Below are 15,346 nucleotides of genomic sequence, written 5' to 3'. Positions count from 1 at the left end.
AGTTCAAACAAGTCCCTTTATAAGAGGAAGAAAGCGAAGTGCTTCCGTAAGTATTTATAACCTTGAAAACCATGAATACTCTGCACTATGGGGTGACTAAGTTAGTCAATCGAATAGCAGGAGTTTGCTTCGATCTGTGTGTCAAGCATTAAAACACTTCATTTATTTTTTTCTTCATTTAGTCTTCGTAACTTTTTCAAAACACTTAAATTCACCTCCATTTTACAGATGGAGAATTGTATTTTTGGAGAGGTTAAGTTGGGAGGTGAAAACGATGGGACTGGGGTCCCAGTATGTCTAGTTTCATATTTAACAAACATAAATGAAGTATCATAAAGACTATCTAAATGAAGGAAAGAAGACCCTCAGGGTAATAAATATTACCAAAATGAAGGAGAGGAAGACCCTTATTGAGATGGACTGATACTGTCTGTAGCAATGGATTCAAACGTGTGGAGGATGATAAGGAGGCAAGGGGACAGGATAAAGTTCAGATCTATTTACTGTTCACAGGGTTGCTATACGCTGTACTTGGCTCAGTGGCATACAACAACAACAACAACACGTTGGGAAAAGGTGAGAACATCAGATCTGTGGATTCTCAAATTTTGAGGAAGTTTTTGCATTTCTCTTAAACTGAAGTTTGCCAAGTGTTGGAAAGTAAGATTCATCGTCTATATTCTCCAATGCTCAGGCTAGTAAATGCTTTTTCCTACACTTGTGTGAGTTTTGTATCATTTTGTCATGTCTCATCTACCTACCACCTTTACATTCCTTCAATTCATCAGCCTCTGGTTACAGCTTTCCTGAACTCCATTGCTAAGATCCAGGCCAATTTTCTGGGCAGGTTACCTAACAACTTACTTTCTGATTCTTTGTTCTTTTTATTTTTGATAAATTTTACCTTCATTCCTTCACTTAAGGTAGCCTCAGACATTCCTAGACTTTGCCAGTCCTTAGAGTTGATGCACCTGTGAAATAATAAATTTAAATATCCCACTCTCCTTCAAATATTCTTAACAACTGTGTTCACCTTCCATCTCTGCTCTTAACTTTATTAACTTTCTAGTTAATAAAGAAACCAACATTTAACTGCTCTTGAAAGTAGTTCATCCACGCCTCCTTTTAGAACCTTACTCAATCCATACCAGCCTTCTTTCCTTTACCCACAGCCATAGTCACATCTCCTGGCTCTTTTCTAAAGACCCTCTATTTGCACCATGTCTCTAAAGGCACATGATGTACACTTCTCTGTATTATTTTCACTTGTAGTCTGTGTTTTATTGACTATGCAAAGGCATTTGACTGTGTAGATCATAACAAACTATGGCTGACTCTGAGAAGAATGGGAATCCCAGAACACGTGATTGTTCTAATGCGAAACTTATACTTGGACCAGGAGGCAGTCGTCAGAACAGAGCAAGGGAACACTGCATGGTTCAAAATTGGGAAGGGCGTACGCCAGGGATGGAGGCTGGGCTCTATGAGGAGAAATGTGGGGTCAAGATTGGTGGATGATTTATCAACAATCTGCGTTATGCGGATGACACAACCCTGCTTGCTGAAACTGAAGAGGACCTGAAACACCTGCTGCAGAGGGTCAAGGACTGCAGCCTCCAATATGGATTGAGGCTCAATGTCAAGAAGACAAAGATTCTCACCACTGGACCAATTGGCAGCATCAGGATGGATGGTGAAGAGACTGAGATTGTACACAGCTTTAGTTTGCTTGGCTCCATAGTCAACAGTCTTGGCACCAGCAGCCAGAAAATTAAAAGGCGCATTGCCATGGGAAAGTCTGCTGTTAGGGACCTCTCCAAAGTGCTGAAGAGCAATGGTGCCTCTCTGGAGACTAAGGTGCATCTGATACAGGCTATGGTCTTCACAATCACTTGTTATGCATCAGAGAGTTAGACAATGACCAGGGAGGATAGAAGGAGAATTGATGCCTTTGAGCTGTGGTGCTGGAGAAGAGTATTGAGAATACCATGGACTGCTAGGAAAACAAACAGATTTGTCCTGGAGAGGGTTAAACCGGGTGGCTCCTTGGAGGCAAGGATTCTGAGGCTCCGTCTAACATACTTTGGACATGTTGTGAGGAGGGATCGGTCCCTGGAGAGGGATATCATGCTTGGGAGGGTGGAGGGACAGCGCAGGAGAGGAAGGCCCTCTATGAGGTGGATTGATTCAGTGACTGGGATAATTGGGATGGGAGTATCAGAGACAGTGTGATTGGCACAGGACAGAGCGGAGTTTAGGGCTGTTGTACATAGGGTCGCTATGAGTTGCAAGCGACTTGACGGCACATAACAACAACAACAACAACAACAAGAAGTTTGTGGCAGTTAAACTTTGCTCCATTACTCCATGGCTGCTGCCCTTTCAATATTACTTGTATGTTGCTAAATTCCTAGGGTGATTATCAGCTATGTGATTCTATCTTTGGCCATATACTGTAAAATGAAAACAACAGTACTTATTTCCAGAAATTACTTTGAAGATGACACAATTGTAGAATACCTGACACATAATACACAAATGTTTTCTGGTTAATCACTACTTCTTCCTTCTTCATACTTTCCTTTTCTTTAACATTTTACCATTTTCTTTTTAAGTTCCTTGGATATTCCCCCTCCTCTAGTAATACACAAATGTTTTCTGGTTAATCACTACTTCTTCCTTCTTCATACTTTCCCTTTCTTCAACATTTTACCATTTTCTTTTTAAGTTCCTTGGATATTCCCCCTCCTCTAGACCCATTTTTACCCTTCACTGTCTCTTCCCAGCAAACTGAGGTGTTTCTTAACAAGTTGCTCCAAGTTTATACTTTTTGAACCCCTTTTCTACTAGCTTTTCTCTATTTTCAGTATTTGACTTGCTCTCAAACGTGGGACATGTCAGTTATTGGTGTTGCCACAGTAGCAGAACACAAGTATCACACTAGACTGGAAACACTTTTTTCATGGTTTTGCATTCATCATTAGATTGTAAATTTTATGGGACCAGATAAGATGCCTAAGCTGTACAACCTTGCACCCTAAGAATAGCACTAGACACACTGAAGGGACTTTATCGTAACTTGTTAATGAAATGGAAAGAGTGTGAAGAGAGACGTTAAAAGCAATGGGTATGTGGGTAGGTATTAAGTTTTCATACCAAATATTCCATTTGTATAAGAAAATATTGTTAAAGACACTATTTCAAGCTGTAATATACTGCCTATTTGCATAATAATGAATTATTATTATTTGTCAAAATCCAGAAATGACTTTTTGAAGAACTGTTTGACACTTGGAATGATGTAACTTTAAATAGTTATGTAAAGGATACCCAAGTGTGTTGCATGCTGTGCAGAAGAAAGGAAAATCACAGGCCACTATCTCAATCTGACAAAAGAAAAACTAAAGAATAAAGAAGACAGTGGATTTGAACAAGAAATACTTGGTGTCCTTCAGTATTACTTCCACACTACAGCTACCTCTCCAAGGGCTAATTCTTCTTTTATACTGCTGTCTAATCATCTAAATACAGATAATAGGTCCCCTAACATTAACCTGGTCTTCCACCTAAATATAACCACCACTTTTTTAATTAAATGAAAGTACACTCTGAAAAATTCCAACATAGAATTGTTCTGAAGCAAATAAAATAGTGAATATTAAGAACTGGAAGGCATTCCTGGAATTATTTATTTTAGATCCTGTGTTTTACAGATAAGGCAACGAGGAAGCCTAGACAAGTTCTTAGACACATAGAAGTAGAACCTATGAAATCTTATTATAGAACTTCTTAAAATATAAAAAATAATGCCATTTTTAAGCATCTGGAACATTAAGGCAATGTTATGGAAAGGATGTGCTGGAAGCAACACAACAGAATTTAAAGTGTTCACAGCCCATGAGAATGTCTGAATAGAAGCCAGATATCAGGAGAGGGATTATTTAGAGCTAGTACAGAGAAAGATGTCCCTTTCATCTCTAAGATTTTGTAAGTGACAACAATTTTAATAACTATAGAAAGCAGAGATAAATGTGGGACAGGAACTTAAATAAGATTAATGTTAAGGCTTAATGTCCCATGTACAAAAATCCTAACACTTCAGTATAAAACAAAAGCGTAACAATGGAGTATGAAAGCAAATAAGACTTTACAAAGCTTCCCGTGCGTCATCTGCAGGCTCTACCAGGTATCCTTTCACAGTCTTGCAACAGAATGCTCGTAGTATGTGTGCCCACAAATGCACATTCTCTTTCGAGATTAAAGATTTAGTTTTAAGATGACTTTGTAAATTATCAAAATGAACAAATTGAAGCCCTTCTTAATACACACAGTAAAAACTATGTAAAACTCAAAGATAACCAAACCAACCTACAAGTTAAGTGGTCACTGAAAAGAACAAGACAAAAACATCCAAACAAAAAACCAAGACAAAAAAACTGCACCAGATAATTAAACACAAAAAATACCAAAAATAACTTTTAGAGTGAAAACTCACAATAAATAAAATTTAAAAATGTTTAACAGGAATAACAAAAGAGGATATAATTTAATGTTTTTGAAAAGTAAAAATAATCTACCAAATTCTTGAAAAAAACATGACTTACTCTTTGATATCACGAAGCTGATCAACATCTTGGGACCTTGTGAAATCTGGATCATGGGCCAACAGGTGAATCATATATGGAACTACATATTCAGGCAACAGTGATAATAATTTCTCTAAAATGAAAACACTATCATTTAACAACACAAGAACAATAATGGTAGCATATATTAAAACTCCAGATTGGCAAGACACATTTACACATGGGGAACTTCCGCACTTACCAGTAGCCATGGGATTCTGCTTAATGTACTCTCTGCGTATACTAATATTTTTCAGTAAACACTGTCGTGCATGCGCTCTCCTCTCTTTTACAGGATCTTTGGCACACAAGGCAAAGATTGCCATATACTCCAATGGGAGCAGTAACTTCACGAGTGCCTTATGGAGCTTCTGAGCAAATATCTGCCTTACTTGGTAGCACTCATCCTACAGTAGCACAAAAATGTAATAAAAACTTAGATAAAAGTAGGAAAAATATAGCTCAGGGTTTTTTTTTAAAAGGTAACAGAATTTGTAGACATGTTAAATATGTTTATTGAAAAATTTTATTGGTTAAACAAATATCTTAATATTTGTGCAATATCTGGTTAAAGTAAGTAATGAGAGCAATCTGTTTTTACTATTAAGTGTATTTAGCACTTAAGGATAAGTATATCACAAAAATGAGACTGCTACTTACATTAATAACAAGTGCACACAGCTGAAACTGTTCTGGGGTAATAATTTCATGGTAACAAGGTTCCTGAGCAAGCTTCATTATGGCACTACCAGCAGCTAATCGCAAGCGAGACATATCAGATTTACTATAAACAAACAAAAAAGAAATAAACATCTCCTATAACCATTATCAGTCATAAAAATGCTTTGACCCCTTTTGAGAGTAAGGCTCTTAGGGCAAATTATGCTTAAATGACACTATGTACAAGCTCAAGAGAGTTGCTTTGAGTCTACAAGCTCAAATTATTGATTTTTCTGATAGATGTACCTGCTTTATTTTCTATTTATGATCTAGCTGAGATCCTCCACGACAGCCAAACAATTCTGCTTACCCTACAGTGAAACATAACTATACCACTAGGATGGCCCATTCACATCATGAGCTTTGCTCCTCTCATTTAAGAGAAAAATATAGATTAGTCAAAGAAAATTTAATAGTAATAATTAAAAGTAACTTATAAACACTTTAAGTCTATTTTCTACAGCTTTTAGGCATATGTGTACACATGTACAGGTACACCCACACCCAACCCCCACCCCTAGGCTCCAGCTGATCAAATCATGAGGGCTAGTAACAAAAACAAAGAGAAATGTTAACAAGTATTTAAGACTACCACATCAGTGTTGGGCTCACTGGGGCTAACTTCTTTGTTTCCAAAAGGAATTTAAGAGACAAATGAAACGATAATGATGCTGAATCCATAAATTCACATACTACATGTTGCTTTCTCAAAAATAACAGCTACATGTAAATACATACTAATCGGTTGAAATTGTAAATAAACGTATATTTATTAAAACAACAACAAAAAAGTAAGAGGCATTAGGGCTTCCTGCTGATTTTTTCTCTTCCAAATGGTAAAATGTCTGTGGAAAAAGGACAGTTCCTCCATGTCAACTTCTGCGTGCAACAATGCATAGCTTTGGCACTTCGAGGACATTAGGAAATATGGACAGATGACCTGAACCTATGAAAAAACAACTGTTTAATGTGCATGAGGATAAAACAGATACTCTTGGATACCAGGATTGATATGGTAAGTACTGGTGACAAGCAGAAAGCCTCATATGGATAGTGATACAAATAACTCAGCAATGAAAAAAATAATTTTTTCTCAGTGCTTATTCTGTGTGAGGCACTGGGCAAAACATTTTACAGGCTGTATTTTAAGTGCTGAAGAGCAATGGTGTCTCTCTGGAGACTAAGGTGCGCCTGATACAGGCCATGGTCTTCACAATCACTTGTTATGCATCAGAGAGTTGGACAATGACCAAAGAGGATAGGAGAATTGATGCCTTTGAGCTGTGGTGCTGGAGAAGAGTATTGAGAATACCATGGACTGCTAGGAAAACAAACAGATTTGTCCTGGAAAGGGTTAAACCGGGTGGCTCCTTGGAGGCAAGGATTCTGAGGCTCCGTCTGACATACTTTGGACATGTTGTGAGGAGAGACCGGTCCTTGGAGAAGGACAACATGCTTGGGAGGGTGGAGGGACGGTGCAGGAGAGGAAGGCCCTCTATGAGGTGGATTGATTCAGTGACTGGGATAATTGGGATGGGAGTGTCAAGAGACAGTGCGACTGGCACAGGACAGAGCGGAGTTTAGGGCTGTTGTACACAGGGTCGCTATGAGTCGCAGGCGACTCGACGGCACGCAACAACAACAACATTTTACTTTTCACTATAAAAGATGATGAAACTAAAGATTGTAAAAGTGAAATAATTTATGTAAGTCATATAGTTTAATTACGGGATTATATATAGAGAGAATTTCCTGATTCTAGAGAACAAGTTAATACCATGCTATAATGAAGGGGAGCAAAATTAAAGAATGTAAAGGACATGAGTGGATACAGGGAATATAGGACTACAAGGAATCTGAAAAATTAAAGCAAGGCGGAGATACGTAGGGACCCCCTTGTCTTAAGGTCCTGTAATAGAAGACAGTCACTTAAAACAGGTGGTTGTTGTTAGTTGCCCTGTAGTGCATTAAGTCTCAGTGGCCCCATGGGTAGTAAATGTTAATTGATTACACTAGTATCTATAAACTAGTGAGGCTCAAGGAAATAAATTTTCGATATGGTATATACTACACACATTTTATATGTATATATATATTCATGTTAATAAATGAGATCATACTATACAATTTTTATGGTTTTTTAATAAAAAGCTATTAAATAGTATTTAATAACTACGACTGAATAAATACTAGTATTTAACTCTCCATCAGGAAACTGATTCTTCCTTTTTATTGCTTTCACAACATCTGTTTTATCAGTTAGCTCTTTAATGATAGTGACAGAATAGTAACTACTTTTGCAATAATGTTATTTACAGTGTTTTAGAGAGTAGGAACTAAACAAATGTTTAAATGAACCAAGTGCTGAAACTAATTATGTCATTAGACCACACTAATATGCTGAAGAATTACTGGGAAATGTTCATAGTCTTTAGGTAGAAAAAGATATTATAGCAGTATTAAAATATTACTATGAGGTTTAAATGTTAAGTGACTACATGAATGTGCATTATCTAAGATTTGATCCTAAAGCACGTTGTGCAACTCTAATGGGCAGTACTGAATAAAGGATCCCAAATGTAAATGTTACCCAAAATTTAGAGCTTAAAAAAAAGAAAGAAAGGGAATTAAAGTCTCACCTGATCCTCTTTTGCTCAGTCAGGTCACCCTCACTAACCAACATCGCTGATAATAACCGAAGAGTTGAATTGGCAGATTTAGACTGGTTGTTTTTCATACCCAACAGCCACCTTACCAGAAGTTTAATTGCCTGTACCTATAAAATATTAACATACTAAAAAAAAAAGCAACTTAAAGTTCTAATTATAGGGAAGACAAATTTATGTTTCTATTTGGATCATTCAATCTTGTTAGTAGGCAACATTTATTATATGAAATCTCTGGGATAACAACAGTAACATTAAGAATTAATTTTGAGAATATTTTATGTTCATTTATTTTGTGTTTAACCAATACAAAAATGTATTTGTATTAATTCATTTAATCTCTCAAACAACTTGAAGACAGAAGTAGTTTTTTTTTCAGACAAAAAACAGATAACTTGCCCATAGTCTAGCTCTAGAACCTGGCTTTTCATACTTAAAACTAGTTAAAAAACTCAAATTACTGGAAATGATATATTTAAAAGAATAGCTATTTAAAATATTACAGAGTATAATGCAGTCACTAGAGAATGATTCTGACTCGTGGCTCATGTGTGTCAGAACAGAACTGTACTCCATCCATGGCTTTCTTTCAAGGGCTGATTTTTTTGGAAGTAGACTGCCAGGTCCTGCTTCTGAGATGCCTCTGTTACACTCAAACTGCTGACTTTCAATTAGTAACCAAATATTTTAAGTGCATGCATGGCTGCTCCTTTGCACTCTCGCGCACTCTCTCTCTCTCACTGCTGTTGAGTCAGAACCCTTCAGCGGGTTTTTAGAGGCAATAAACTGAGGGGAAAGTCCATCTTTTTCCCAAGGGGCAGCTGGTGAATTCAAATCACCTGACTGGGGCTTGGCAGTACAACTCCCTTCTCATTAAGGCCACCAGAGTTCTTACTGATTGGTGATTAAAAATAACTAGATAGGCGTAGATACGCTTTACTGTGCTGAAAGAGCAGTTTGAACATAGCACTTACATCTCATTTATCATTTTAGTAAAAAAAATCTAGGCTTTGTGGTTATAATTAACTTTGAGGTTTATACTCAAAGACTGTTATCAATATATACTTACTAGCGTTACTGACAATCTAGAAAAAGGAATTGATAGACATATAATGGACACATGTAATTACAATGAAGTTTATACAAATTTAAAATTATCTATGCAAATAACACAATGTGTTAGACCAAATCCTGGACAATCAGGAACAGAACATAGGAACAAATCTTTATTTTGGAAAAAGTGGGTAATTAAATGCTTAGTGAAATGGGGAAAAAAATTACACGTTCCAAGTAAGCCCTGTTAGAAATGCAATCTCCCTCTTAGAAAACAAGGCCAGTGGACACACTGCATAACAGCCGTATTTTCAGACTGCAGAGTGGAAAACAGCAGTGCTGGCTGCTGGCTGTTGCTTTGAATGTGTGTGGCTCTCACAGTCCTGATAGTAAGTTAGAGGCACGAACCAGGTTCCTGGAAGAGTTTACTATGCGTCCTTTGAGTGGTCCATTTTAGAACTCTGAACCAGTACATTTTCCTATTCTTTATCGCCTACATTTAAAAAATTTGAGTTTGTTAACAGTTTCTCTTCACTGGCCACAACAGAGTTCGTTCAAATTGGTTTGAAGTCCCTATGCCAAATTTCAAGACCATTTAAAAAAAAAAGAAATATTAACTTCACAAATATAAAATTTACAACTCTCAAAAGCACCCCTCCCTTTGTTAATACTAATACATTGTGGGTCATGGTAGTGAGGCCAGACTATCAATCTCTTGAGATACTTTTAGCACCAACGTTCCAAGACCTTTAAGGGAAACAGCCTCACTGAAACTGTCTAAATAGGGAGGATGGTCTATAGAAGATGCTGGCACACATCCACATGCAATTACAAAATCCAATGCAATTACAATTTTATTGAGAAACTGATAATGGGAGTATCTATGGCTTTGAAAAGAAAATACCTCATGGAGAATTCTTATTAACAATTATGTAAAAATATTCCTACTTTATGAATATTCCTACTTTAATATAAAGGCTATAAAAAGCTGTAAAAGCTTACCTTAGCTAGTACTTCAGGGGAAACTTCTTCATCTGGAGACCATAATTTTCCATTTTTCTCACCTGTAGACTAAAGAAAATGAAAGAGTTAACTTTTTGAAAGAAAAATTTGACATGTTTTGGGCTTTAAGCTAAATGCTAACACTACAAAGTTCTGAAACACCAAGAGGAAAGTTACCAAGAACTTCATCTATGACCATGGAAAATCAAAGCCCATAATGAATGTGTTATTTCTAGAATAAGGCCAAAAAACACTCAAATTTTGTTGTCTAACTTATTACGGGTCAGACTGGGAGTGGGGTGGGGAATGCAGTATCAGGCCTATTTTAAGAACAACCTGGCCATAAAAAATGTTTTCTGCCTAGTTTTATTGGTTCAACTTAGCATTGACAAGCAATATAAGGCAGATTAAATGAAAATAAAAAATGCAAGAACAAATGTAGAACTAACCCCCATGTCAACAGTCTCAAGGAATAGGGATGCTTTTGCTCTCAAACAATAAATCAGAGTAGGAGGTAAATGAAGAAGAAAGACAGTATTACTACAAGACTGATCCTAGCCAGGGAGCAGGAATACTTCAGGATGCTTCTGGCTTGTTTAGTATCAGATAATTTCCAACTACACTCAATTTCCCTGCTTAATTAATAAGTTAGACCCATGAACAATCATGTCATTGGAGAGGAATCTTAAATTCCACTGGTTGGTAGTCACATTCATCTAAGAACTGAAGGGTGAATGGGAAAAGGAGATTTAGGTCATGTATACACTTGTTACTCTGTTTATATTATATCCAGAATGGATGGAAGAGAGAGTTACTTTCATATTAAGGTTTCTGATACTGAGTGCTCAAGTCCACTTTAATTATTATTGAGGGGGGTAGGAGCATGCAGGAGGATTTGGGTAAACTAAATTTTTGGGTACGTTAACATGACTTGAAGGCCATTCAAAATACTCTAGCAGGTTATGACTGACATGTGTTCAGTTAATAACCCTTCATTAGTCCGTTTGTTAAAGTGGTACACTCCAAACAGAGGTTAAGTTTCAGATATTACACAGGGAGCCTTTCCAATATGTACATTGCTGGGATCCAATCCATGGCTAGTAAATCAGAAAACATACATACACTCTCTCCAAACAGCATTTACAGTATAGTACTCTTGTCAAAATGTGCTTTTATTGTATTTCAAAAGGCTACTCAAAATCCAGCTCCTTGATTTTTTAAAGCAGTATTTGACCCAACAAAATTCTAGTACCCCAGGAAATTCTAAATTATTATATAAAGGTTAGGATAGTAATAACTGATTTACAGATCTTTTATAGCAGGAGTATACTGTCTAATGGTTTCACTTTTTAATCCTTGATTATTGTGTTCTAATAGTCAGGAAATCAATTAGAAATTTAAATAGTAAGGAAACAAAATGTACACTTATAAAAAAGAGAATTACATATACAGAGAAAAAAAAGACATTTTCTGTGACAAATGAGAAAATACATAGTATTCATATCATAGCTCAAAATTTAATTAAGAAACTTACCCTGTCATTCATTAGTAGATCTTTCACAATAAAATTTGCTACTACAGATTTCATTGGGGAAGCAAATTGATCTGGTGCTAACATAGAAATGTGGCCCAAAGAAACTAATGGAGTTATAAGTTGTTCAGGAACATCAGCATTCAAACTTCTGCTGAGTGGCTATAAAAATAAAACAGACAAAGTTACCAGTTTGCTTTTACAAATGTCTAGATGTTCTGCTGAAATAAGATAGAGCCCTCCAGAATTAAGTGTGGCCAAGCCTACTGTTATGAACACGCAACACTTAGTTCTTACTTCACTTACTAAAAATTAAGACTGGGAAGATGTAAAAGCAAGGAAAAGTGGATTAATAAATGCCACATAATTTTGGCTTTCTGCAATTAGCATTATTTTCAAGTTGTCTGTAAAAGGCCTTCAATATTGGTGGATTTCATATCCTGTGAGGCATTTTTAAAATGATCTTGAGCCACAGAAAGGAAAAGCTCACTGGAGTCTGTATGTCTGGTATTTAATTTATAACAGACAGGTATGTTCTGTAAGTAGAATCAGTTTAAAATAATATATAAAGAGAAATGAGGATTACCATCCAGATTTTTTAATGTAACATCATTCAAGACAAAAATTAATGACAAAGCTAGGGATTATAGTGTTGAATAAAACAATGTTCCTGAACTCACAGAATTTAGAAAGACTACAAAATTCTAACTTCAACTTTGATCACAAAAAAAAATGAGGAGCAATATATAGATTATCCATACCTCAAAAATCTGTGCAAGTTGGACTTCTTTATTTGTGAATATGGCATGTATACAGTGCACAGCCTGTTTTGCTTGATGTGGAGTCCCTCTCTTAGCTTTTTGATGTAAAATGGGAATTAAGGTCCTGAAGAAAAAAAAATATTGATAGCATTTAAAAAATATCCCACAACCACGTCATTCTTCTAGTTGTCTCCCGCATTACTTCCCTTAATTATTTTAACCCAAGCAAGCAGAAGTAGCTCTTAAAAATATCTGTTCTATAGAAAGAGTTAAAGCTTCTTCTTTGTTCTGCAACACAATTCAAAAAAGTGTGTCCTCAAGGAAATGGGTACTTGGCACTGAGTTGGGACTCATAGTGACCAAATGGCGTGTCAGTGCCTGAACCACACAAACATAATTTTATAGAATGATCATTTCTAATATATTTCCTTTCAAAGTAAAAGACCAGAGATCAAACTCTCTAAGCAGCATTCTAGCTGTACTCCTTCTAAGGAGGATTTGTTTTTTTGTAGTCCAAGTATACGGAATATTGCTGCCCAACACCACAACTGAAAGGCGTTCATTTTTGGGCAATCCTTACTATCCAACTCACAAGCATATGAGATGAAGGAAAAATACCATGGCTTGGGTCAGCTGCATCTTTGTGACATCCTAGCTCTTCAGCACTTTAAAGAAGTCCTTTACAGCAGCTCTGTCCATGGGCAATTTGTTTGATTGCCTCACTGCTGTTTACATAGGCACTGATTGTGGATCCAAGTATAAGGTAATTCTTGACTATTTTTAACTTCTTTTCCCTTTATCGTGATACTGTTTGTGGATCAGTTTGTGAAGATTTCTGTTTGTCTTATGTTGTGTAATCCATACTGAAGGCTGCCATCATTGAGGTTCATTAATAAGTGCTCAAAGTCTTCATTTTCAGCAAGTAAGGTCATGGCATCTGCTTAAGATGGGATGTTAATGAGTCTTCCTTGAATCCTTATACTACATTTTAAAAACAGCTCACTTTCTTAGATTATTTGTGCAGCCTACAGACTAAAGTATGATAAAAGGACACAACTCTGATATACACAGTTTTTGTAATTTTAATTCATTGTGTTTCTGTTTTGCTTGAAGACTGCTTCTTGGTTTATGGATAGGTTCAATATAAGCACAATTAAGATTCTGAGAAGTTCCAATTTTCCCAATTATGAATGAGAATCCAAAACTTACTCCTTTTCCCCACATATTTCCTAAGTAGCCCACTTTCTTTGAGAAAAAAGAAAAAGTAGTTTTTTGGGGCTATATTTCTAATTTTCCATCTTCCTTTTATGCTACTTGTTATTTCAGAGTTTTAAAAGCTAAAATGATGAAATCAGCAGAAGAAATCTGTGCAAGAACCCTAAAAGGAGCTGTGCTGCCATCTCAAAGATATACAGTTCAAATCCACCAGCTGCTCCTTGAAAGAAAGATGAGCAATCTCCTCCCATGTGATGTACTGCCCCTGAAAATCTGCTGGAGGGTCAACTATGAGTCAGTTCCTACTTGAATAGTACACATCAACAACATATGCAACAATTTTGTTTGTGTGTGTTTGTGTACCAGACACTGGGATAAGTCATTTACATGGACTTCTTTCAACCTTCCAAGAGGATTATTTATTACTATACTTATGAAAATGTTTTTCTGGTTCAAAAGTGATGCTTGTGATCTCTATACTGACAATAAAGGACAAACTGATAGTCTTCTTGTAGGTCAGTATGAGAAGATATTTATCCTGTTAGTGTTACATTTATATAACATTGAAAAATAGCTTAAAAGAATAAAACAGCCTGTTTACATGAACCTTTAATAAGAATGAAACACTTCAAAGAGATAGAAAAATATCTTCATGAAACAACAAAACACACACGTCAAAATCTGAATAGTGATTCTTTCCTTTCATAGTTTCTGGATATGCCTGTTAACCTGAGAGGAAATGGGTATCTATTTGGATACACACAGAATTATTTGCATATATCCAGAACAGTTGTGCCACCAGCTATCAGCAATGCATTCTCCTTAGAATACACTGTTATAAATCTAAAAAGAAACTGCACATTAAGTTTGATCCGAAAGTAACCACTTTAAGATACCAAACTGTAAATACTCAAATATACCTCTTTCTTACTAAGGAAAGGAGAAATAAACTAAAGACAATAAAGTCATAACACCATTGCTATCCACCAACAGACTTTCTAAGTCTGTCCCATTCTTTAGTGGGATATGAAGGTGGCAGCTATTAACATTTACAATCTAACCGGACGGGAAAAGATGAATATACGGAGAAGATATATTAGCCATAAATATAATAAATAACTTCTAAATGAAGTTGTCTTATTCGATCTTCCTACATGTGAGAGGGTAAGGATGATTCACAACTAAGAGAAAACTTGTATATTTATATGAGGGGGGAAAAATACTCACGATCGTATCTGGGGAAGATCTGTTTCTATTTTGTGGCCTGTATTTCTAAAAATTTGTATAGCAGCTTCTGCTACCTTGTCATCCTCCATTCTCAGGCACTGTAAAAGGGACTCATATGTCTCTGCAGAGTGGAACGAGGTAGGATGTGTGAAAGACAAAACCTGCAGGAACAGATACAGCTTTAGAAGTACAGACAAATGATTTTATCCAGGAAAAATCTGATCCAGAAACAAGAATAATATGGACAGCATACACTAGCACAGAATACAGACTGCACCTCCCAGCCCATCCTTGCAGTTGAGGCTGTGTGGTAGCTTCCAGGGGGTTCTTTAGACAACTGGGATGCAGTCCTGTGCTTTTCCTTATTCTGCCCATCCTCTATCCTGTTTCTTGGAATACATAAATCATAGTAACTTTTTTTTAGAGTGGGATATTATAATGTTAATAAAATATAAAGCCTCCAATATAATACTATAATATTTGTATGATGCATACAAAATGAATACTAAAAGGAGCTTTGACTGGTAAAGATACTTTGTAAGAAAA

General features: G+C 36.2%; 1 protein-coding gene across 1 annotated transcript in view; it reads right to left on the bottom strand.

The window, feature by feature from the left end:
* Positions 1–15,346, bottom strand: part of PDS5A (PDS5, regulator of cohesion maintenance, homolog A (S. cerevisiae)) — a 145,819-nt gene that overhangs the window by 12,083 nt on the left and 118,390 nt on the right. The window contains exons 18-25 of the mRNA XM_006895418.1: positions 14,801–14,961; positions 12,359–12,482; positions 11,601–11,759; positions 10,067–10,135; positions 7,985–8,121; positions 5,286–5,409; positions 4,828–5,032; positions 4,605–4,719 (exon numbers count right to left, since the gene is read on the bottom strand). Coding sequence (XP_006895480.1) covers positions 4,605–4,719; positions 4,828–5,032; positions 5,286–5,409; positions 7,985–8,121; positions 10,067–10,135; positions 11,601–11,759; positions 12,359–12,482; positions 14,801–14,961 — 1,094 coding nt within the window. The remainder of the gene's footprint in view (positions 1–4,604; positions 4,720–4,827; positions 5,033–5,285; positions 5,410–7,984; positions 8,122–10,066; positions 10,136–11,600; positions 11,760–12,358; positions 12,483–14,800; positions 14,962–15,346) is intronic.

The sequence above is a fragment of the Elephantulus edwardii genome, unplaced genomic scaffold (assembly GCF_000299155.1).
Source record: "Elephantulus edwardii isolate Elephantulus edwardi_28Jun2011 unplaced genomic scaffold, EleEdw1.0 scaffold00167, whole genome shotgun sequence".
Taxonomy (NCBI): domain Eukaryota; kingdom Metazoa; phylum Chordata; class Mammalia; order Macroscelidea; family Macroscelididae; genus Elephantulus; species Elephantulus edwardii.
This window is presented reverse-complemented; position numbering and strand designations above follow the sequence as displayed.